Raw genomic sequence first — 23,643 nt, 5'->3', positions numbered from 1 at the left:
TCTCCAAATATACATCTACATACATACATATGTATATAACGTAGGCAAGTCGAGTTTTGCACATTCATCAGCGGTCGCTTCCAGTTAAAGCTTTGGGTAACCTTGGTGGAAATGAGGGGAAGGGTTAAGGGCTCCCCGAAGCCTTAAGACCCTCTAACTTTGATCTCGTCCGCAAAGCTCCACGGCAGACAATTCGAAACTGGACAAACGACGACGATGCGAAATTTAATTAGACAAAACCCGCATTAGAAATTAATGCGAAATGTGCGTATGTAATAATATTCGATTCGTTTCGTGCGGCTATTGATTGATTAAACATTTGCGGCTCGTAGGTGAGGCGTGGGCGGCCAAGGGCGAAGGGGGCGGCACGTGGTGGGGCGGCCGCCCTATCAATCACGGTCAGAGGACGCGCGCGCCCCTGTGATGGATCGCCGCCAACAACTTTTAATTACGTCTACGCGCACAAGTCTCAATTCCGAGTGGGAAGAAGGGAAACAATGGAAGCCAACTCTCGCCGAAACATTTCGCCCCGAATGTACACACTGTCGGGCAAATTAAAACAAACCACCTACCTACCCGCAGAGTAATAATGAAGTAACGAGCGTTTGAAATGATTGACAGCTCGTCAGGATAAAAATGGAACACGCGACGCAGCATCACGTGGCCGGCATTTTGCTATCGATCGTGCGTCGGCAGGTCACCTGTTAACGGGTATACGATTGCATCCGAGCATCTTACTTACACTAAGTAATTGTTTTCTTACTCATCGATCAAGTGTAACTTGTAGGAAGCGGACATCGGGGAATAGGCAATTGCATCGTTACTCGTGACGAGGATTGACCGACCGCTTCTGCTAAAGGGAGAGTAGTTTCGCAAAGTGCAATGCAATAAAATAATTAACAAACTAAAATAACGCAATAAAATAATTTTCTAAAATAAACAGTTATGTATAATATGTACAGCCAAACTGCCTTAATACGAAAATATTTTTAATAAGATTTCGGTTTCTGTTATGAGATATAGTCACACACAATTTGCTTCAAAGGCTACGAAGTGCAAAGTTCTATAGGTGCGATTCGTCGCAAGATCGTTCCGGAAGTGGTGACAAAAATATCGCGTGAAAAATCCCTAATCTATATAACGAATTCGCTACTTGGATATACAAATCAAATTTTCAGAGATACATGAAAATGTAAATTGTAAAGCTATCCCGTAGAAATTGTAGAACACGATTGGCAACCTAAGTACATACAATCTGCCGTTCAAAAATATCATCTTTATATGTAGTAAAAACGTAGAGTAGAGTATTATACATATGTACATACATATGTACATATGTAATAGAGATTCTCCGAGAGATGAAATATGTACCTCAAGCTTATCTGTAAAAAAATTGTACCCAACAAAATAATTCTTCTGTAAAATGCGATTTTTTGATCATATTAATTCAAAAACTTAAATTGAACGTCGTTACATATTATACAATAACTAGTGTCGTACCCGTTGATATTAACGGGTGATTTCGGAAAGGAATTAATACACGAATTAAATTAAAGTTATATGTTATATATAAATATAATGTAAGGTAATTTATAGGCGCACGCGCGCACGTATTAATAAAAAAAATTGAGTGCGCGCATTACACACTCGTCGATCCAACCCGTTCACCCGTTTGAAATGATGAATGAACTCTTTTTTTTGTCTTCGTGGATGTATGTATGTGTGTACGCCTACGCGCAGCGCATTATAAATCCCCATACTTGTCCACGCGTCCGCCACATATGTACATACCCACATACACACACATCACGCCCGTTTATATATATATATATATATATATATATATATATATATATATATATATATATATATATATATATATATATATATATATATAATAATAATAATATTAATTTATTAATAAAACAGTCCATTTTCAGAAAATACTATTGAAAGCAGAGTATGAAAATCTTACCGACAAACTTAAATTCCATGTTAAGTGGCGTATAACTATAGATTCACATGAATAGAATTAATATATTTTTCTAAAATGTGTTTTTATAAACTAAAGTTAGCAAAAAAAAATCTCATTAGAAATACATACATACATACGTATGTTTAAAATTTCAAAAGTAAGTTGATAATGCATAATTGGTACGGTTACATACTTTATACAGCATCAAGTCGTCTCAATTGATCAGAGCTCACAGGATTCCTGCATAATATGTACATGTTATACATATGCATAAAAAGTTGAATTTTCCTATCGAAATCTTTCAAGGGGAATGAAAAAATCTCGCGTCACTTTTGACGGGATTTAACGCTAGTTTCGGCATGACTCCTAGCTTGAGATTGATCACGTCTTTATATCACTTAAATGCGATTCCTTCAAAGTAGGAGGGGTGGAGGGGGTGAGTTTCGATATCGAATTCGACATTCACCAGACCGGAACCCCGGAAAATTTAGACTTTCACCCTGTCCCCTGTGATGCAGGAGACTGGCGATGCATCTAGGCCGAAGCCATAGGACATGGTGTTGTAACTCCAAACCCCCTCGGGAATTTAAACGATACACCCTGTATTGTACTTTATGGACGGGGGCTGTCGGCAAAAGAAGAAAAAAAAATACAAAAATAACGCAACGTAATAATAACGAGTCACTGAGCCTTGCACAAAATGTATTTCCTATTTGTCACACCCCTCCTTTCCCTGCGCCTGCTACATCTAATATATTTTCATTTATCATGTGGCATTAGAGGGAGGCTTTTCTCCGGCTCGAAATATGAAAAGTTCTCTCGTGCCCACGTACTTACTACTTGGGTACCACTCTCTGGTATTATAAACGTTTGAGCCTGATTTGCGACGTAATAACTTCTGTTTTGGTATAAACGCTGCCAGTGTGCAGTGCTCCACTATGTACCTGCACGGTTTCGCCAAAGTGGATAAACAGACGTTTGCTTTGCCGGTTAGATAATTGCGTCGACCATTAGAGTCGTTACTTTTGTATTTCCGAGTCAGAGTCTAACCGTTTTTACATTAACTGTAACCGTTTTAATACACATATTGACGTATGTGGCGTTCTATGTACATATGTTTGATGTATTTTGGAATACTAAGTATTCCAAAATCCGACTGAATTTATTTTAAGTGGCCATTCATTTTTGAAAATAAATCAACACAAAAATCTCTAGCACAGGGCCGGTACAAGGGAGGAGCGAGCCGAACTGGCCGAAAATCAAAAAGAACATTTGAAATTAAGTTAATCAACTTCATTTTCGTTAGAAAAATTACAAGAAATCCTTTCAAATTTTTTTGCATGTGAGCCCAAATCTTTTGGTTATTTAGTAGAAATGAAAGAAAATTTAGTTGAAGATATGAAAAACTAAGACTTAAAAGAGTTTAAGACTTATTGAGCTCATATTCTACACAAGGATTTCTAAAACTTTTTTTTTAATTAAGCGATATCTAAAAAATATGTTTACCAATATTTAAAATTTTATATACATATATGATGTTTTAAAAGTATAAGTCATCTATCACCCCCATCCGTTAAATAAATATTAGGTCCTCCCTTAAGTATATGAAGTACATATCTTATTTTTGCTTAATTAGTCTTATAAGACTTACTGAAAAAAAAAAACTATATAGGGGTACAAATCTTTCCTTTTGCCTCATTTTGTCAGGTGACAAAGTTTCAAGACAGATAAGAATTTTGCTAACAAATATACAGGTCATTGAGTTAAATTCGTGGCTCAAATTTTATTAAATATATGGACATTCCATCACGATATATGTATGTATTTTTTGAAATGTTGATATCGTTTACGTTACGGGAAAGGCAACGAAATGTTTTCATGCGCGACTTGTTTTATGTACATACATACATATGTACATAGTGTATTTCGAGCGATTTGTCCCGTATATATAAAAAATGAATATTGCTATAAATTATTTTAACATTTACAACTCAGAAATGTAATTTCTATATTAGGTATCCCCCCAATAGTATTTTTTGGCAAAGGTTTGAGGATTTGTCTCTAGACACATACCCAAACGAGAGACTTTTCAATGACCAAAAATTTTATTAAAAAATATATTCTATTATCTATCAAAAAATATAATATACTCGCCTATATACTACACCTTCGGTGTAGATATTTATTTTATGGTCGTGATTTTTAAACTGTCCAAGTTTGGCGCGCCCCGGGGTTACGGGGGTCGTATCTCTTCGATCAAAACGCGCCATGGGACGTGGGTGGGTTAGTGGCGAACAATGCGAAATCTTGGATACACCGTAATTCATAATTTATGGTGGTTATTCGGCACTTCATCCATCATCGTATCTGGGCTGCTTACAGGGGAGGGGGAGAATGGGAGACACGGGGATGAGGAACGTGTCTGGAGACGTGTCGCCGATGTGTATAGAAAAGGATCGAGCGGGAAGGGGACGGGGGATCCGAAGGGATGTCGGGAGGTGGGGGGTGAAAGTGTTGAAACCTGACAATATTTTGTTTGAGGTTCACAAAATCTGATCTGATAATGCGAAAAGTACACGTATAACGCGTCAGAATATATTACACGTTATATATCGTACACATGTGTGTATATATGCATGTATGTACGTATTTTCATCATAAAATAAAAACTTTTATAAATAATATATGTACATACATTATAGGCGAGTAAAATTTATAAAGATTTCATTCAGCTATACAAAAAAAAAAAATGCGAGAATATTTTGAATTAAAAATACGTATGTAAAAAGCGATAGATTGGATAAATGTACCGAACATACGAATACAAAAATTCATGCTTTATAAAAAATTGCACCTGCGGCGCACTATTTGAAAGGAGATTAACCCAAAAGTACAGAACTGAAGGTATGTAAAGTACGTTTAAAAAAAAATCAAACATTTTTAAATTGATGCGAAAATACATATCCACAAACCAAGTGATATTATGTACATACGTATATAGAGGCAAAAACAGTTGAAAGTCACTGCAATAATCCAACTCACAATCTGAAACGAATTTTACATATATAACGATGCTAAAATTTATCGCACATTGAGGTCACATTCAGCACATTTCCACTTCGGCCACGGTCGAAGCTCAGAGTCGTTCCAAGTGGCCGAAAACACCGATTCTCAAACCGTGGGGGCTTTCGAAACGACCGTACGAAGCGAATTAATGCGGACTTGTTTACACACACACAGACATACTTTTTTCCCGCGTTTTTTGAGATTCGGAGACTGAGAAACGACCGGCTTCTCTACGCTCTCTGCCGCTGCATGAATAATGTAAAAGGTTGCGTTTGTGAAATTGATACTGAAATATTTATTGTTTTTCCGCGTTGTCCTTTGCCTCTCTTTACTTACCTATATAAATAAATATTACACAACGAACGCGACCTACGGCCTCCCCACTTTCACTTTAGGTAATAAAATTACAACACAGACAAGCGGAATGTTGAGAGAACGAATTAAAAGTTCGCAGTTAGACGTCCATTATGGTAGAAAATGTATTCGATTTTGTCAAAGAATTTAGTATGCATATTGTTCAAATACTCTTTCATCGTCTCTTGTCATGATCTATTGATTTAATACAACCATGTAAATCGATGTGGATATTTAAAAAAATGGCGAATTTAAATTACCGAAACATTATTTATATTAAGAAGCAACACTGCGCTATAGTAGTAAGTCGGTTTAAAAAAACTTTCTATACATTATAAGTATTATTATGCATTTGTAGGAAAAGTTTTTTTTTCAGTCAAATTTTTTTCATAAAATTTTTAGTCGTTCACGACACCACCCTATTAAAAATGTTGAAAAATCAATTAATTATCCATCCCTATCCTATAAAAAATATTTCCCATGAAATAACTCAAAGATTTTGGAAAATAAACGAAAAAATAGTTCTGGGCACATGGGACTTGTGTTTTCACGCGAGCTCGGGTTCAAATGGGTTAATTTTAGTTTTTTCAAAAAGTTTTTTGTATTTTAAAACCAGCAACATACAAGTCTAATGGTTTCAACTAAGTGGCCATGGGTTCATTCCCTGATCACGTGTTGCTGGCCAGACCTTGGATATGTGACTCCAGGTCGATCGTTTTCTATCAGAGTTTGCCAATTTATCTGATTACATTAAAGTGGTTTAAGTTTATAGCGTCTCGAATTTGTACTATGTATGATACATATATGTGTACATACATAGCCAGCAGTATGGCTAGGTGGTTACGTTTATGTTTAGCACCGAGAGATTACTGGGTTCGATTCTGTGCTAATCTTTAATGAGCTTGGATATTTGTGACTCCAAGTCGATCGTTTCTTATCGGAGTTTGCCAATTTATATGATTTTCATAGTTGAAACGGTTCCTCAAAACTGATAAAAATCATCCTACCTGCTTTCACAAATATCTGAATTTGATTTATGTACAAATCTAAATCCATAGATGTCTCAATAGATTAATTAATTAATTAATTGTTAATTTCGTGTTCTTCAGCCTCTCAAAATACAGTGATTTACGTAATAAAAATGCTGCAATGTTTGCAATTAATTGTCGAGGAAGGCGCATTGGGGTCTACCTGTCAGCCCTTCCTGGTATAAATCGATTGTAAAAAAAATAAAAAATAAAAATATGCTACCCACTCCGTAAAATATAAATATTTCTCGAAATATTAGTTTTATCGAAATTGTCTGTAGATATCTCTATGATATTGTATAAATGTTTATCGTTTGTAATTAGCCAGGACGGTCTGTTTGGCCTTCCTGGTATATAAAAAGGATAAGGTCGTTTTTGTGTTTTCTGTTACCAACATGTACATACATAGGACTACTAACTTCCTTCTTCGGTATAAAATTGTAGGCACATGCATACGTATGTATGTATGTATACAATATATTTGAAAAAAAAAACACAAGACACGTGGCAGAGGTGACGAATGAGACTAGTATTTACATACATATTTATGCCATCGTGTATTGCGAATGACATTCTAAACTAAACATTCTCTCAATAATTTGTAAATTAAATCCCACAATTGGCCATTAAAGCCACACAATTTACTCTTTACTATTTATGGACAGCGTCACTGATTAGGACATCACATACACATATGTACATACAAACATTTATGCATGTGACCAGTGCCGACCTTACACCCATGGCGCCCTCGGGCAATTTTTTCTAAGCGCCCCTTGAATTAAAAAAAATGGGTTACCAAAGTTGTCAGCAAAGTAGATAATAAGATTTCCCTACCCCAGGTAGAGTTAAAAATAAATAAAAAAATAATTATTCAGAAGTGAACTTTATGAGCCTTTCTTGAAAAATCAAGATTTTCAGTAGATATGTATAGTTTCAAAACTGGAAAGTCTATTTTGTGACATTGTAGACCGGAGATAAGTTTGGAGTTTCAAAAAACAACGTTCACCACTTGATACAGTTTCAGACAGTGTCAGCGAAAGTCGCACGGCAACCTAAATGTTCGAATGCAATTCCTGTAAATTATGCTGTTTTATAAAATTTAATACAATGAGTGGATTAATTTTACGAAGGAAGGCTTTTAAATAAATAGGTTCTTCGTAAGTTCATTACTAATAATATCAGATATTTAATTCGTGGTGAGCTTGATTTGAAGATCGGCTCTTTCCGGTAGATTGTTTACAAAATACACAAAACCCTCAAGTCTCTGAATATTTTCTTTCATTGACACTAATGTTGTATCTAAGAATTAAAAATTAATTTAATTGAAATAGAACATCGTACCAAACAATTAATGAAACAAGAAAGTTGAAATATTTTGATTGTTCCGCTAATTTTGCTTCATGAGCTTCATGAGCTACACCTGGATCCTTTTTTTCAGTTTCATATGAAGAAATTAAAGCATCATGAACGTTTAACATTTGACACTTGCTATTTTGGTTTCCCGTCGTGTGTCAGATAATAAGGAATATATGTAATTGTATGTGAATCAGTTAGAATCTTCCAGCGATATATTGAAGCTGAACATAGTGTAAATATGTTTACAGTTTAGAAAGTAGAAGCGTCTTTGGCCCTCTAATCCAACATTTTATAGGGTCTTCGGCGCTCTGATTTTAAATTTTAAAGCGCCTTTGGCGCATCGAATGGCGCCCTAACGTACCCGGCGCCCTCGGGCGCCACCCGACCCAGCACCCCCTAAAACCGACACTACATGTGACCAAAGAAATTTCTGTACATCGAATAGCCAATTGAAATCGATAATATGTATGCATAAGTACATATAATATGTATAGTATATACAAGTTTTCAATAGCACATCACAGGTATGCGAAATGCACGCCGGCCGTATGCGAAGGAGAATCTGGAGGGTGGGGGCCCATCCAGATATCAGGGGTCCCCAATAGAGGGGCCATGCATCACGCGAAAATTACTCGCGTTGTCAAAAAATAATGGAAACCGCACACAAAAACGGCTAGAGGGCTCGACCACCGGCAAAGGGTGAACAACATTGTTCGGTCCCCGGAACCGGAACCGGGCGAACAAAAACATTCCTAGCGCCCTCCATTGTTCGCCGCTCACATCAAATATGAAATATAAGCGCGGGGAAAACTTTCACACGGAGCCAGAGACTGCTTGCTACCCAACAATCGGCGAAAAGTCGTTAAAAGTCAACGGTGGGCGTTACACGTTACCGCTTTGTGTCCGTCCGTCTGTCCGAGGGGTCACGAAGCGCACTCTCCAAATTGAAAATAATAAAAAAATAAAATACCTCATTTCAGCGCACAAAGGGTTTGACAAAAAAAATAAAAAATAAAAAGTTAGCCGAGCGAAAGCGAACGAGCACACTTTGTCATTATTCAAAGTCAAAATAGATCATTTGTTAGGAAGGAAAATTGCGACGTTTAAAAATGTCGCCGAACAAAAGCGAATCGCAAGCATATGTCGCAATAAAGTCCTTAACGATCTTGAAAAAATATTCGCCAAATGAAAAATGACTCCGGTGAAAATTTCGCAACAAATTAAACATCCATAAAATAAATACACAAACAGACAGAGAGGAAAATTTACATTTTGTTTCCAACAAAAAAAGAACCAATCCCATTAGTCAGAGAATGCATATACATATGTATGTACATATCACACAGAAAGCAAATAAAGAAATCATCGACCAGGATTTCATAATCATTTACATATTGAACTTATCTTGCCAGCAGTGGTAGAAAAATCTAAAATTATTGAGAAAATTAAATAAACTTTTTGATTTCCAAAGGGATTTGAACCCCTCGCCTGATAAACAATCGCTTAATTAGTGAAGTAAGCTATGGATATGTCGTAAATATTTATATTGTATAAGACCGAAAGAATGTGTTTGAGATTTGTACATTCATATATTTGAGGCTCTCCGTATGATTAGGAGGGTTTGTTTTTACCGAAACTGTGTACAACGATTTCAATTCGGCGCGTTTTATTCTCTGCCGCACTTCTTACGAGGAGTTAAATTCGAGTGAACTTTTAGTAGGTTTAAAGTAGAAAATTTGCTAAACTACTGACCAACGCTGTACATACATACATAAATCCTCGTCAAACTGCTGTTTGGGGGTTTTGTGACTCCAAATCGATCGTTTCTCTATCAGAGTTTGCCAATTTTATCTGATCATTGTTGAAACGGTTCCTGAAAATTGGTATTAGATCATTTCATGTCGTCACAAAATCTGTGTGTATAATTTGTAAAAATTATGCACAAAAATCTGTAATCTATAGATATCTCTATAGACATCTCTATAATTTCGTGTTTATTATATGTATAAAAATTGTAATAATAATTGTACACAAAAATCTAAAAATAATCCATAGATGTCTCTATGATTATTATTTCTGTACTGATTAATTGTTATATGCTATGTATTCTGATTGTATATGTATTATTGTATTTCTGACCGTTATCGTACACTCGTCGCATTGGACCTATCTGTAATGACGAGTGTATATTGATTGTAACAATAAAATAAAATATGTATATGTATGAATGTATAAGTAAAATTATTACATTATATTGTCACCAGGTTGTTTGTTAATCATGAGAATAAGCACGTTTTAATTAACAGTCAAAACTTAAGTCTAAAAATAAATAGATACACACACGCCATATTAGAAAACGCGATTAGTTGAGAAAATTCGACGTAGACTGATTCAAGTTTGAGATCAAGAGGCAAAAGGCGTCGTACTTAGTTTCGGGAATACGTGCCCAAACCCTCAGGACCAAATTTGAAGTCTATTCCGGCAAACTCTCGAAAGCACGACTTTCCAAAGTAGTTCGTTTGCAGCCGTCTTCGCTTCGGGTCGAAATGGAATGAAACGAAACGAAAAGTACGCAAGTACATGTATAAAAAGAAAGCAGAAGTAATTATTATTATGAGGTATTCACACGGATAATTAAACAGAAAGATCGTAAATAAAATGCATTTAGAGGGCAAGGAAAATAAGGCGAGGATGGGGGGGTAGGGAGTGAAACCGACAAGGCAAGAAATAGGCTTTACCCCGTCGAGTGATGGCGAGGAGGCCTAGAGATTCATTTGTTCTGCCAGTGCCATGGATATGATTTATGTAAAGCCTTCGTCGGGATAAGGGCTCTAAGACGCCATAAATAAAAATGCGAGATGAAGAACTAACGACACAGCAGAAAAAGTGCACTCGCACAAAAACTCCCGGCTTTGTGGATACAGGACCAAATAAAATATGGAAAAGAATTATTTTGGGCAATGCCAGCACAGAACTCCATCAATGTTAATTGAATATTATACGTACAACGGAAGACTTTAGGTGTTGTCTCGAGCATAAGAAAACGTCACAAATATGTATATTACGCAAAAGATGCTGCATTTTATTATATGAATGATAATTATCTATAATTATGTGTGTTGTAGACATCATCATTTGATGGTTGACCTCCTGCCAGCGCGGTTCTTTATCGGATGACTCATATTACAAGAGCTATCCCAATTCTCAATAAAATCGATGCTGCCGTGCCTTAAGAGGGCTGTACACCCGAAACCTTAATTTTGTTGCCGTTCCTTTCTTCGATATATGTATGTATATATTGAGTGAATGCGACAATATATATCAATATATATAATGAGTGAATGCGACAGTTGCGCTTCGACCAGATAATACGTATTTTAAATCGACAAAATCGAGGTTTCGTATTCTCCAATTTTCTCCTCCGAAACTGGACCAATTTAAAAAAAAAATTTATCATCGGTATGAGAAAGATATTTTCTATGCAAGTGTGCGCGTATTTTCTTTCAAATCAACCGTTAAATAAGCACGCTGGACTCGTGGGTGTAAGAAAGAGGCGATTTTATAGATGTTTGGCGGCTCCTAGCTCCTATAAAAAATAACTAATCAAAAAAATAAAAGCACAGATGCATGCCAATGGTGGATATCCATAGCATATTAAAAAAATAATTTCTCTAGTGCCATAATTTAGGAAGGGAGAAGTGTAATACGTTTGTAAGGCACTCGTGTCCAGCCCTCTTAATGTGATGTTTTTCAACTCAGTGAGGGTAGGTTATCCGAGATTATTTTAAACTAGTTGTCTGGTAGCCTGCGCTCATCATTACTTTCATGTGTATGAGTGATCTTCTCTCTTCTATTTGGGCCCCACAGACATGTTTTCTATTCACAGCTGTTTTTGTACATATGTATATATACATACATACGTATGTTCATATAATGGTGCAAGACAGTTCTAAATATTCTCCTTATATTAAACTCTTATTATATGCTGTGTGGATATATTAGAGATTTAAATGGCAATGTATAGGCAACGTGGCTAGAAGAATGGACGAAAGGTGGACAAAAGAAGTGCTATATACATAGAATGGTATCCGAGAGAATGCAAAAGAGTAAAAAGGAAGACCGCAGGGATGATGGGTAGACGAAATTAGGAAAATGTGTGGGGTGAAATAGATGAGGGTTGCGCGAAACAGAGACGAATGGAAGCGTGTTGGAGAGGCATTCATCCAGCAGTGGATGATGATGATATACTTTGTGACTATTATTATTCTATATGTTTGAACTTTTACTGCAATTGTTTTTTATATCTTCCATTTATTTTATTTCGGTGTAATTAATATATTTTTGTTTCTTCTCTGGTATACATATATTCGACCATTGTGGCGCATTAGGAAATATTGTAATGCCACAATGGTCCAAATTTTAAATAAATAATTTGAAATACACATACACTGTATGTACACGTATTAAATAAAAATAAATTGTAATCGAAATTGTGTACTTCACGACTAATATTAAAATCGAATAGCCCAGAAATATTTTTCGTGCAATGAAAAATAAGAACAGGACCAATAAACTCACAGTAAAGAGCTTTCAGACATTTTAATCGACCATCGCGAATATGTTTTCCATCAACTCGGCAAAGTTCCACATACATACATAACTACAAAAATAAACTGTCGCGCGAAACTTTCAACCGCGTTTAGCATAAAAGTGTCACCTCTCGTAAAAAGTATGCAAGTTTTTGAAATAAAGCGAACCTCACCGGGGGGGGGAGGGAGGGGGAATGGGTGGAAGAAGGGTCGTGGAGAGTGGCGGGAGGGGTGCTCCTTTCAACCGTCTGACACGAAACAAAGAGGAGTTATCTCATTAATTTTAATTACGCTCCCATTATCGGTGTAAGTATCAAGAACTAAAACGGGGAGAGCTTTTCCGCCATTTAGAGTCGAATTAGTGAGAGGGCAATATTAGCGTCGGATTCAATCTGTTTGCTTTATTCCGCTTTGTCAGGCGAAATTATATAATGGAAATGCGCCCCGATTCAAATATACACATACATATACATATGGTATTATCATCCACATCATTTTAACCATTGTCATCATCAACATCATCGCATGCCAATTATATTAAATCAATCTTAATTCATATATATGTAAATCACATGATATTGTCTTTGTATTTAAATTGTACATACAACATACATACATATATGAAGTTGGTGCATTACTGATGCTAAACGACACGCCATGATATTTTAAAACAAACTTTCAAATTCGTATTTAAATACATAACACCACTTTCGCAAAATTAAGTGGATGTAAATAATGGAAAATAATTAAATTTCTACAATATGAATGGTAGTTAGGTGAAATTTCGATTTTTTTGTAAAATTGACAAAATCTAACTAGTAGTAAAAGGGCAAACATTTCACACGTTCTATCTGTGTTGGAAAGTTTACAAGTGAAAAACTTTCCAGTAGTATACTTCGGTGGTTGCGTTAATGATATGCACCGAGAGGTTCCCGGGTTCAAGCCCTGGGTTGACCTCGATTGAAAAGAATTTATTCGGAAGTATTTCTGTAGTACTGCCGGACCGAATTGGATATTTGGAACTCCGATTCGATCGTTTCCTACCAGAGTTTGCCAATTTATCTGATTTCACTGTCGAAACTGGTCCTCATCAAAATTGCCAAATTTTATCTACCCACTATGTCACCACTATTTGAATATAATTTCAAATTTGTAATCTAAGAATTTATAAATGTACTTAATACCGTAGTTTAAAAATGTACTTAATATATAGTTTATAAATTATATATGTACATATATAATTTAATATCGTAGGTGTCCGTCCCTCAGGGGAAACCTGTAATGGCCAATATAATTTAAAATGTTATTGATTGAAAACATAAAATTTTTACTTTATCCATTGGTTTTTATTTTTAATTTGGGAACCAAAGTTTTTTAAATATTTTTTCAAGCAGTGAATGTTTTTTTATTACTACGGAAAATTCGACTGTTCTTTGATTTCTTATTTATTATTGAATTTGGATTAAACTGGCTTATCTAATTTAAAGAACGTGTGAACTTCGTCACTACACGTTTTATTGAATACTTGTACGTTTTTTTCCTTAAAAAAATTGTTTTTTTTTTTTTAATATGAAAGTTTTGCCTATGTATGTACATTATGTCCGTAAACATTAGATCGCGTTAAAATTTTGATGTAGACGCTGTGTCGTTCGACGTTTTGTCGTGACTCCGAATATTACATAGCACGCATTTTTTTCATGCCAGTAGTACTAAAAGTATAAATTAAATTTACCTACTATAAGCAATAAACCATCGTGATAAGCTGTGTAATTAATTCGAAAGACACACAACTAGACATACACACATTGCACATACAAACATTGTACATACACATAAACACATTGCAATTTTCCGTCAAATTTCATAAACCGGTAAACCGTAATGATTTACCGGCAAACGAAATATATCTTTTTTGTAGATCAAATCACTATATGTGGTTACTTTTAAACGTTAAATTAGTAAATAATTAAAAATCAATTAAAGGAAATTCGTAACAACAAATAAATTTCATTTTTAGACAATCATATGTATTTATTTAAAGTTTGGACCATTTGAAAGTTTCGATCATAATTGAAACAACCGTCTGATCGCATTTATTGCGATGTGTTTGATCTGTACTGCCAGTGAATTTAAATTAATTTAAAATTACTACATTAAATACCGAAAATAAACAAATTCTACCGACAACCTAACCTAACGACGACAACGACAACCTAATCCACAATACGCCATTTGAATCGAATTTTAATGTAAAATTAATAATTCGCAATAAAAGTTTCCGGTAATTTACCGTTTGCGAAAATTTGACAATTTACCGGTAAACCAGCATGTCGGTATTGCAATCCCTACGCACAATTCTATGTATTACACACATAGAGAACAGCCTATATACAGGAAATTGCATCAGACGTAGTTAAATCATAACGATAAGTTGAACAACTAAACTATTGATTAATATGGTACTTCTTACGGAAAATCTTACCCTTGTACAGTATTGTTAAATATTACCCTTGTACAGTATTGTTAAGTCTTACCAGTATGTATGTACGTATGTATAATCCTACCAAAACATGTAACAAGTACAACAAAATATCTACAATAATTGTATGTAATTGTAATGTGACTATGTACGATTGTCACGAATCAAGCCTTTACTACTTATACTAATAGTCCAACCAACAGTTGCTGAAATCTGAAGTGTTTAATTTTCATAATTCGTAAGCAGCGGTGGGTCGGGAAGGTTCTGAGTGAAATTGGATGGAGCACAATATAATTAAAGACGTCGACGGTACCCAAGGGGGGGGGGGGGGAGGGCGAGTTGCCGGACGAGAAGGGGATGACTGTTTCGCAAGGGGTTGCTCGATGGGGTTGCGGCCACAGCCTGAGGTCTGTTTGTGTTGCACCAGTGGTTGAAATTTGATTTATGACCAGGGCTAAAATCGGCCACCGGTACAGCATGGCATACGGATACCATTAAATTCAGTTCGGCGCCTACCACCCACTCACGCATCCGACACGTGTGCAAGAAAACACGACCTAATCAGGCATATATACACCATACATAATAAACTTGCGAAAATATCACACGCACGTAAATTGGATTTTAAGTATACATGCACCACCACCACCACCCTTTCGTCAGGTGAAAGCCCCGTGCAAAATCAATTAGACCCGTATAAATATTTGCGTACTAATGCGAAATTCTGATACCTCTGCGAAATTTTGCCGAGAGCGCGGGTCTTTAATTATGAAGATGATACCTTTGATTTCCTTTGACGATGCGCTCGATGCTTTGTAAGTGGTTCGCATGACGCGATTCACTTGTCAATGCCAGGCCCGATCATACGGCGAGTCAGACTCATTTCGACGGCTGATTGTCGAAAATATGTTAATCGAAGAAGTGAGAATTCAAGACTTTGTATATACAATAACTTAGTGGTTTCGATTCGAATTAATCTCAATGTGGATCATAGATTAGTCTGATTACGCCATTTGTCACAGTTCACAATAATTTTATTAAAAGTGATTTTTAGATCATGTATTTAGATTTTGAATGTGTGCGGGTAGGTATGTATTGAAAGACCAAATCTTACAGTAGCTCGTTTAATGTATTTTAATCTGTCTGGCTCGACAAGGCGAGTTTGTTAGCTACTTGTTACCAAATATACCAACTTAAATGTTCTTATTCATACTGTTACGTACGCCGTGGATTGAGCGAATTGTACTTAGACCAACGGATATCTGTTATCAGTTAACTAAATGCATGCACTTACTTCCAAAGATTATATCTGGACTCTAAGTGCATTTAGGCTAAACAATGACCGTTATTAGTTATTTCTCAGAATCGGTACGGGAAGACCCAATGTCTTGGAAATACATATCCGAATACGTGACTATACAACAGGTAAACAGATTAGGCGTCCTGAGAGATCTACCCTTTATAAGGCGGTACGTAGGCGATATAATTCATTCTGGACTTAGCAGTGACACTGCGTGTATCTCCTTAATCATCAATAAATGCTGTGAAACGACTGTTGGCCTTTTACTTGGATCCTCCACCCACCCCCTACGCAACAATACCAATCGCACATATACATATGTATATATATATATATATATATATATATATATATATATATATATATATATATATATATATAAAAAGAACAACTAAAATATGTCGTCATATATCATAAACATAGAAAAAAAAATCAAAAAAGCAGTATTAAAGTTATTCAAATGAAGTTACTCGGAAAAAATGTTACAAATTGAAAAAAAAATCATTTTTTTAGTATTAACTCAGTCGGGTCTTAGATATGTTAATTTTATTAAATAATTTAATAGTATCGTATTAAAAACAAGTGATAGTAATAGGTTTATTAAATAGATTGAATATTTTTTATTATTATTTCACAACTGTTATTCGCATCAATATGCAAGTCTGGGCGATGACGGTAACGATGTAATGTCGGAACAAGTAGGAAAGCTTTTCATCCAAACCAAAAAAAAAACGTATGTGCAGCAGAATAGATTAGTAACAAAGTGGTCACGGGTTCAAATCCCACTGGTTTCTGCTGCAAATTTACAAATTTAACATTAAATGTCTCTATGGATGTTAATTACTATGTATTTACTTTGTATAATAGTAATACTTGTATCAAATGTACAATGTTTCTGGACAGGGAGGCGCATTGGTGTTACCTGTTAAGCCTTTTTGGTATAAATAAAAAATAAATAAAATATATGCGATTACACATATCCTACGTTACAATACAATTTTCATTGCGAATATAAAGTAAAAATCGTACAAAAAAAAAAAACAAAACAGCGGACTGTACAAAAATTCGCTCGCGTGGAAATAGTAGGCAATTGTTAGCGAAATGTGGAGCAACTTCGTAGTCCATCATTACCCAAAAGCGCTCAATCGTAACGGCAATAATCAAAGACATGTGAGGTCCAATAATGATGCGAAGCCCTTTGAAACAATTCCAAAATGAAAATAGACTAAAAAAAAATAAATACATAAAAATAGCTCAATGAAATAACGAACCTTTGTGCGATACTTTTGCTAAACTTTCGCTGTGAACAACGAAAACGAAAATAAAACACGATGAAATTTTCTCAGCGCATTCAATAATTTTATTTTCTACATAAAGTTTACTTTGTCGAATGTATAATAATAACAGTAAGTCGTATGAATTTTATAAGCATAACCATGACACGCGATGACCTCCCCTATTCTAATACGGACGTATATATCATCTGTAAGAATGGGGGAGGTATGCCGATGAAAAACCAAGAGGAAAATATATAATATATTGCCTAAAGATAATACGTATAAAATTTTATTTAAAAAAAAAAATGAATAGCGCATATTCTTAAAAATCTTATTAAAAACTAAATACCAAATACACGAAAGGAGGGTATGATGTTGACATAATGGAGATGAAATTGGAGTGCTTGCAGCATAGTAACTACATAGGCGTTTCGAAATAGGGGTTGAAAATAATTGGATATCTCAGTTATTACTCGCCGTCAAAAAGGGAAAGTATTCTAAGTTTAATGCAATGCATATTTTGCTGCACGATCTTGTTCATAAGGCATGCCCCCAATACATATGTATGTATGTACATACATAAGTTTTAGGTCTGTTTAGTGATATATTTTTATTTATTTATTTATCATATTTGGGGGAGGCGGTAAAGTCGATATATCCAAGGGGTTTGATTTATACATACATATATGTAAATTAAATGAGAAAAAATAAAATACATTCAAAATGACAATATTAAAATAAAAAACAGAAATAAGATATTGGGAAAGAAGAATCCTTAAGTTTAAGAATCATCACGATTTTAACACATATACGCTTATGCTTTTCTTATTTTGATGTTAATGTTCAAAGAACAACAGAAGAAAAAAGCTCAAACAATTTTGATCACATTCGAACCGCACACACTTTTTAACTTTTTAAAAAATATATTCTCACATATACAAATGTACTTACGAAACCTCACGTATAATATAATAAGTATACTACATAAGATGACGAGTATGTATACGTTGAAAAATTCAATACAAGTATGTACATTACACTGCTTACGATACACTTTATTGCCTTAGAAGTTAGACCTATTCCTGACTATACTTTTGAAAATTTGGCTATATATATCAGCTTTAGCTATACATACGTATATGGAAAGGCTAGTCACCTGTCAAAATTTAAGATTAAGAAGACATTTTTCACTTTATTTTTTGTAATATTCATATTAAAATGGTGGTAAAATATAAATTCAAACTTCGACTCAACTCGCGACGGGCTATACAAATACAAAGTATGTACAAGGAGGCGGTCTCCCGGAAGACAATCCCTTCTCGGATGCAACCTTCGGACAGCAGCGGCGAAGGGAGTGTTTTAATTCGATTTAATTTCCCGGAAAAATCTTCGGCATTCCTTGCATTATCGAATTTTGTCAAGAGAGAGAGGTGGTGGCGGTCTGTGCGGTGGGTGGGTGGGTGGGCGGCGGGAGGCACCGTTAGCGGTGGCTGTGGGAGGCCGGGGGGCGGCCAGATAGAGGGAGACGGGGTGGGCGGCAGCAGCTGGTGCAGGGCGCCGGCGCCCGCCCCCGCCCTGGGGCAGCCCTCCCTGGTCCCTCGCAACCCCTTCAACGATCCGACGCCAGTGGGTCCTCGACCGGCGTCGGGATGCCGCGTGCGCCCTCGCAAAACCCCAACAAACTTGCGTGTTTATATCCCGACGAACTCCACACTAACGCGAACTTTCCACATCATGTGACTCCACATTAAAACCACAATGCCGACCACCGATCGACGACACACCTCACTAAAAATAACAATAACCAGATCAACTCAACTAAAATAATGTGAGTGACGGAAGAATTACTTAAAAAAAACAACAAAAAAAAACAACATCAAAAAAATTAAAATGGCATCGCTATCAGCTTATTACTGCCTGTGCGTCATCATCCTAGGGATGTGCTCAGCTTCTGGAGTCGTTCCGCAAGGACTCGGTTGTCCTGCTCCGTGCCGCTGTTTAAATTCGACCATCACGTGTAACGGCTGTCCCAACAGTTACGTCACAGTGTTCCAAACCACGCGACACTTGTACGTCAAAGCTTGCAAGGACATCCAATACTTGCTAAAGTTCCATCAGCACGACGGGATAGCGAACACGTCCCTCTCCAAGCTGGAGATCGCGGATAGTTTCATCCGCCAGCCGGAAACTTTCATCTACAGCGATTACAACATACAAGTTTTGATCCTGACCAACAATTCCATTAACGCTCTCAATCCAGACCCGAAACAGAGCAACGTGACACTCCTGGACTTGTCGCACAACTCCATTCTGACGGTCAACAACAGGACGTTTTCAAATGTGAAAAAGTTACTTTATTTAGATTTAAGCGGCAACCGTATCGTGAACTTGTCAGTTGAGTGCTTCAGCGGTTTGGGTAAACTCTTGCACATGGACTTGTCTTCGAACAATCTGACGTTGCTTTCGGACGCCGTGTTCCAGCCACTGCTCTCGCTGCAAAAGTTGAACTTGAGTTCGAACCAGCTCGAAGTGCTGTGCGAGAAGTCGTTCAGCAGCCTTCTGATGCTGCAACAGTTGGATATTTCGTACAACAAGTTGACCAGCGTCGCACCTGGGACCTTGCAGTTCCTGCCCAACCTAGCCAGGCTGCTTCTCGCCGACAATCCTCAGCTGCGACCCGACGCTCAGATCTTCGTGGGCACGGGACGGAGGCTGCAACAAGTTGACGCGTCCCGCACGGGCTTGTCCCAAGTGCCAGAAGCTTTGACGCACTCTGTGAGATATTTGACACTAGCCGGCAACAGAATAGCAGCAGTGTCTTGCGGAGACTTGGACAGCTACCCGCTACTCCACATGCTCGACTTTACCCACAACATCATAACAGACATTGAAGACGACGCTCTGGGTCGTCTGGAAATGCTTTCCCAACTGTACCTAAATAACAACAGATTGAGAACAGTGCCAAAAATGCTTCCGGACAAGCTCCACTACCTATCGCTAGACACAAATTTGATCGGAAACTTGACAATAACCGACTTCACAACTCTGACCAACTTGAAAATACTTATACTGTCCAACAACGCCATTTCTTACATCCAAGAGAACGCTTTCTTTCAGCTGATATCTTTAGAAGTTTTGGACCTGTCGAACAATCCGTTAAAAGCACTAACGCCGAACACTTTCAGTGGGCCGGTCTCACTCAAAGATTTGCGCATAGCTTTCGTCAACATATCTCCCCCAGCTAAGGACATATCGTTTCCGGTTCCGTCGCCGGAAGGCATTGAAAATTTACACCTAGAATTCAGTCCTGGTCTGACGAGGCAATTAATGGCAGACACAGCAGCCCTGGCCGCGATGACGAGACTGCAACACCTAGACATGCGCTACTCCAACATCTCGATGATCAGATCGGACCTGCTGCACTTTTGGCCCCAATTAAAAATACTCAGACTGGAGGGGAACATGTTGAATTGCAGCGATTTGCGCTGGTTAGCCGATTGGATGAGGGAGAATCCAGCAAACAATTACGAACAAGTTAAATGTTTCTCCCCACCTGCCTTAGTCGGAAAGTTGGTAATTGACTTACACTCTCCGGCGAGTACTCAAACTCCCGTATACACACCCAAAAATAGATTTTCACAGCTGAACATCACTTCTAAAAGAGTTCTCAACTTAAAGCGGCCCGATAGTAATAATATACTGAACCAATTGAGGAACGCCAGTGCGATTTTGAACGACGTTAGCCGCAAAGGAAAGCTGGTTAAAAAGAACGATTCAAATCAGATCGACAGTTTTTTGGATAAGAAGTTAATGTTGAGAAGCGACGATGCAAAGCAGGAGAAGGCCGTTGAAGATTCGAGAAGTAAGCTTTTGGAGATATTTTCAGAGTGGTCTCAAGAGCCGCAGAAAGCAAAGGGAAAGATAGGTACGACGGAGGCGACACAGTTTGTGCCATTTGAGGAAGTTTTGAGTAGTAATGCGAGCGTTGTGGAGATGGTCCAGAACGCGTCCGAGTATCAAACGTCCAGATTCAGTGCGGAGGAGGGCGGATTCTCGGGGGGCGGCACAGGAGCAATAGCCGTGGCGGGAGCAGGGATAGCGGCAGCAGGGGCGGCCCTGGCGGTGGCGTGGGCGGCAAGGCGGCGCCCCCGGCCGCCCCATCATCACCATCAAGACCTGATGATGGAGGTGCCGACGATTGCGGCCGTCGGCGAGCTGTGGTGACATCTGAGGACGGGGGAGCACGTGGCCGATATCGAGTACGACTCCCTCGCATAGCACTAGAGTAAGTCTCACTAATCACATAAATGTAGATGTGCGTGTCTGCGGCTCGGCTTCCAAAGGTCCAATGTCGAATTCACTCGAATATAATTATCATAAAAAAAATTATTGGTTCAGAACGATGTTCTAAACAAGTAAAAAGATTCTTCCATTTCTAAAATGAGTCTCAGGAAATGTCTAAAATAAAAAAGCAGCTAAATATAAAATTTAAGTATTTTATTCACATCAATAAGACAGATTTAATGTGAATTTTTCCATTTTAGCCGTGGATCTACATAAATCACTAATTGTCTTGAGTAGTAATTACTATTCATATGTATACATTACTATAATAGTAAAAAATGTTTTTTCGAGAAACTGTTTCACCAAATTAAAACCAAAATTTCAATTTTTTAAATTGTGACCTTGAAAAAGGGTCAACCAATTTAATATAAATAAAAAAAATCTTACGCATACTTTCCGACAGTTAATTTAATTTTTATAATAAAAAGTAAAAAACTGAGACTACATATACATAAATGTATATCTAACAAACGGCACATTTCGACTTTGGACCTATTGAAACCGATAACATATGTATGTAAAATCTATCGCATTTTTTTTGCATCGAACGCAATTTCATACAAATTATTCGGTCTAACGTCAAGTTTAATAAAAAAAATAGACGACTTTAAATATAATGAATTTCATCGTGTTGCTCAAATTGTGCACAGCGAAAAGATCGCTGAATATTCCATAATATAATTCAAAATATACTAATGTATACTTTTGACATTTTAGTCGCGTTATAAAACATTTTATCTGACCTTTTTGCGGGAGACCTACGGGAACATTAAAATGGCACAAAAGTTAAACGGTTTTGATTAAAGCGAATAATCTGTCTCTGAGCTTGTCAAATTGATTAATTTGTGTAATACATGTACATATCCGAGTAATAAAAATGAGAAAATTTACTTAACAAAACCAATTATATGATTTTAGATGTTCAAATGACGTATCAACAAGTGCTGGTAATTGAATTTTACGAATATTCGACAAAGTTAAGAAGAATTTCAATATATAATAATGTAATTCCTGAAAAAAAAAAAAATATATATATATATATAGCATTAATTTTAATGTTTAAAACCTTCTTAAGTAACGTTGTGAGGTATTGGATGAACGTTGTGAAGTTAATAAATTTATTTTCAAAGCAAATATTACGAGGAAAATTTTTGAAAAGAATTCTAAGAAATAAAATACGTTTCCAATTTCAACTTCAATTTTGGAAAATAGATTGAATCTTGTAATTCCCCTAATATACAATGTACAACTGCTTATTTAGCGTAATTTTTAATTAAACATAATTAATATAATATAATTGGTATTCGCATATGTACATATGTATGTACATACATATACTAAAAAGTAATCATTTATTTTCGAGTAAACATTCTATATTTTGAAAATAAGATTTCTTTTATATTACACATCACGTCCTTAGAGTACAATGATGATAAATGAAGGATTTCACAAAATTTGATTATAATGCAGACAATACAACATAAAAATTATAACTTCTAACAATAATTTCAAATCATTTATCGATTCCTTTACAAAACCATTCGTTGAAATGAAAAATAAAAACTAGTGAAATATAAAATTCAAATTAGCAGTTAATATTACAATTATAACGAATTAATATTTTTATATTACAAGCTTTCGTGATTTATTGCAACTTGTACATATGATCACTATTGTACTCTAAGAAAGCGCAATGTCCAAAAATTGAGTAAATTAAAAGCAACAAATCAATCGAATTAGCTTCAACACTTGTAAAATGAATGAGCAATACTTGTAATTGCAACACATGTAAATGGTTTAGAAAACACAATAGAAGGATGACCAAAATCGAAACAAGATCGTTCGGACGAGGCGAAACAAGGATGGTCGAAA

The 23,643-nt window shown here is 36.4% G+C and overlaps 2 protein-coding genes across 3 annotated transcripts in view; one reads left to right on the top strand and one right to left on the bottom strand.

The window, feature by feature from the left end:
• The window catches only part of timeout (circadian regulator timeout), a 295,646-nt gene that overhangs the window by 195,470 nt on the left and 76,533 nt on the right, over window positions 1-23,643 (bottom strand). The gene's annotated exons all lie outside the window — the stretch shown is intronic.
• 2mit (leucine-rich repeat-containing protein 2mit) lies at window positions 19,318-21,651 on the top strand. The gene has a single exon (XM_077436234.1). It carries the CDS (start codon window positions 19,318-19,320, stop codon window positions 21,649-21,651), a length of 2,334 nt encoding a protein of 777 aa, XP_077292360.1.

This window comes from Arctopsyche grandis, chromosome 8, assembly GCF_051622035.1.
Source record: "Arctopsyche grandis isolate Sample6627 chromosome 8, ASM5162203v2, whole genome shotgun sequence".
Lineage (NCBI taxonomy): Eukaryota > Metazoa > Arthropoda > Insecta > Trichoptera > Hydropsychidae > Arctopsyche > Arctopsyche grandis.
The sequence above is the reverse complement of the archived record's forward strand: the minus strand, read 5'-3'. Positions and strand labels throughout refer to the sequence as shown.

Bases quoted from the DNA above. Each gene is read 5' to 3' on its own strand.
- 2mit (XM_077436234.1), top strand. From the start codon at position 19,318: ATGGCATCGCTATCAGCTTATTACTGCCTGTGCGTCATCATCCTAGGG.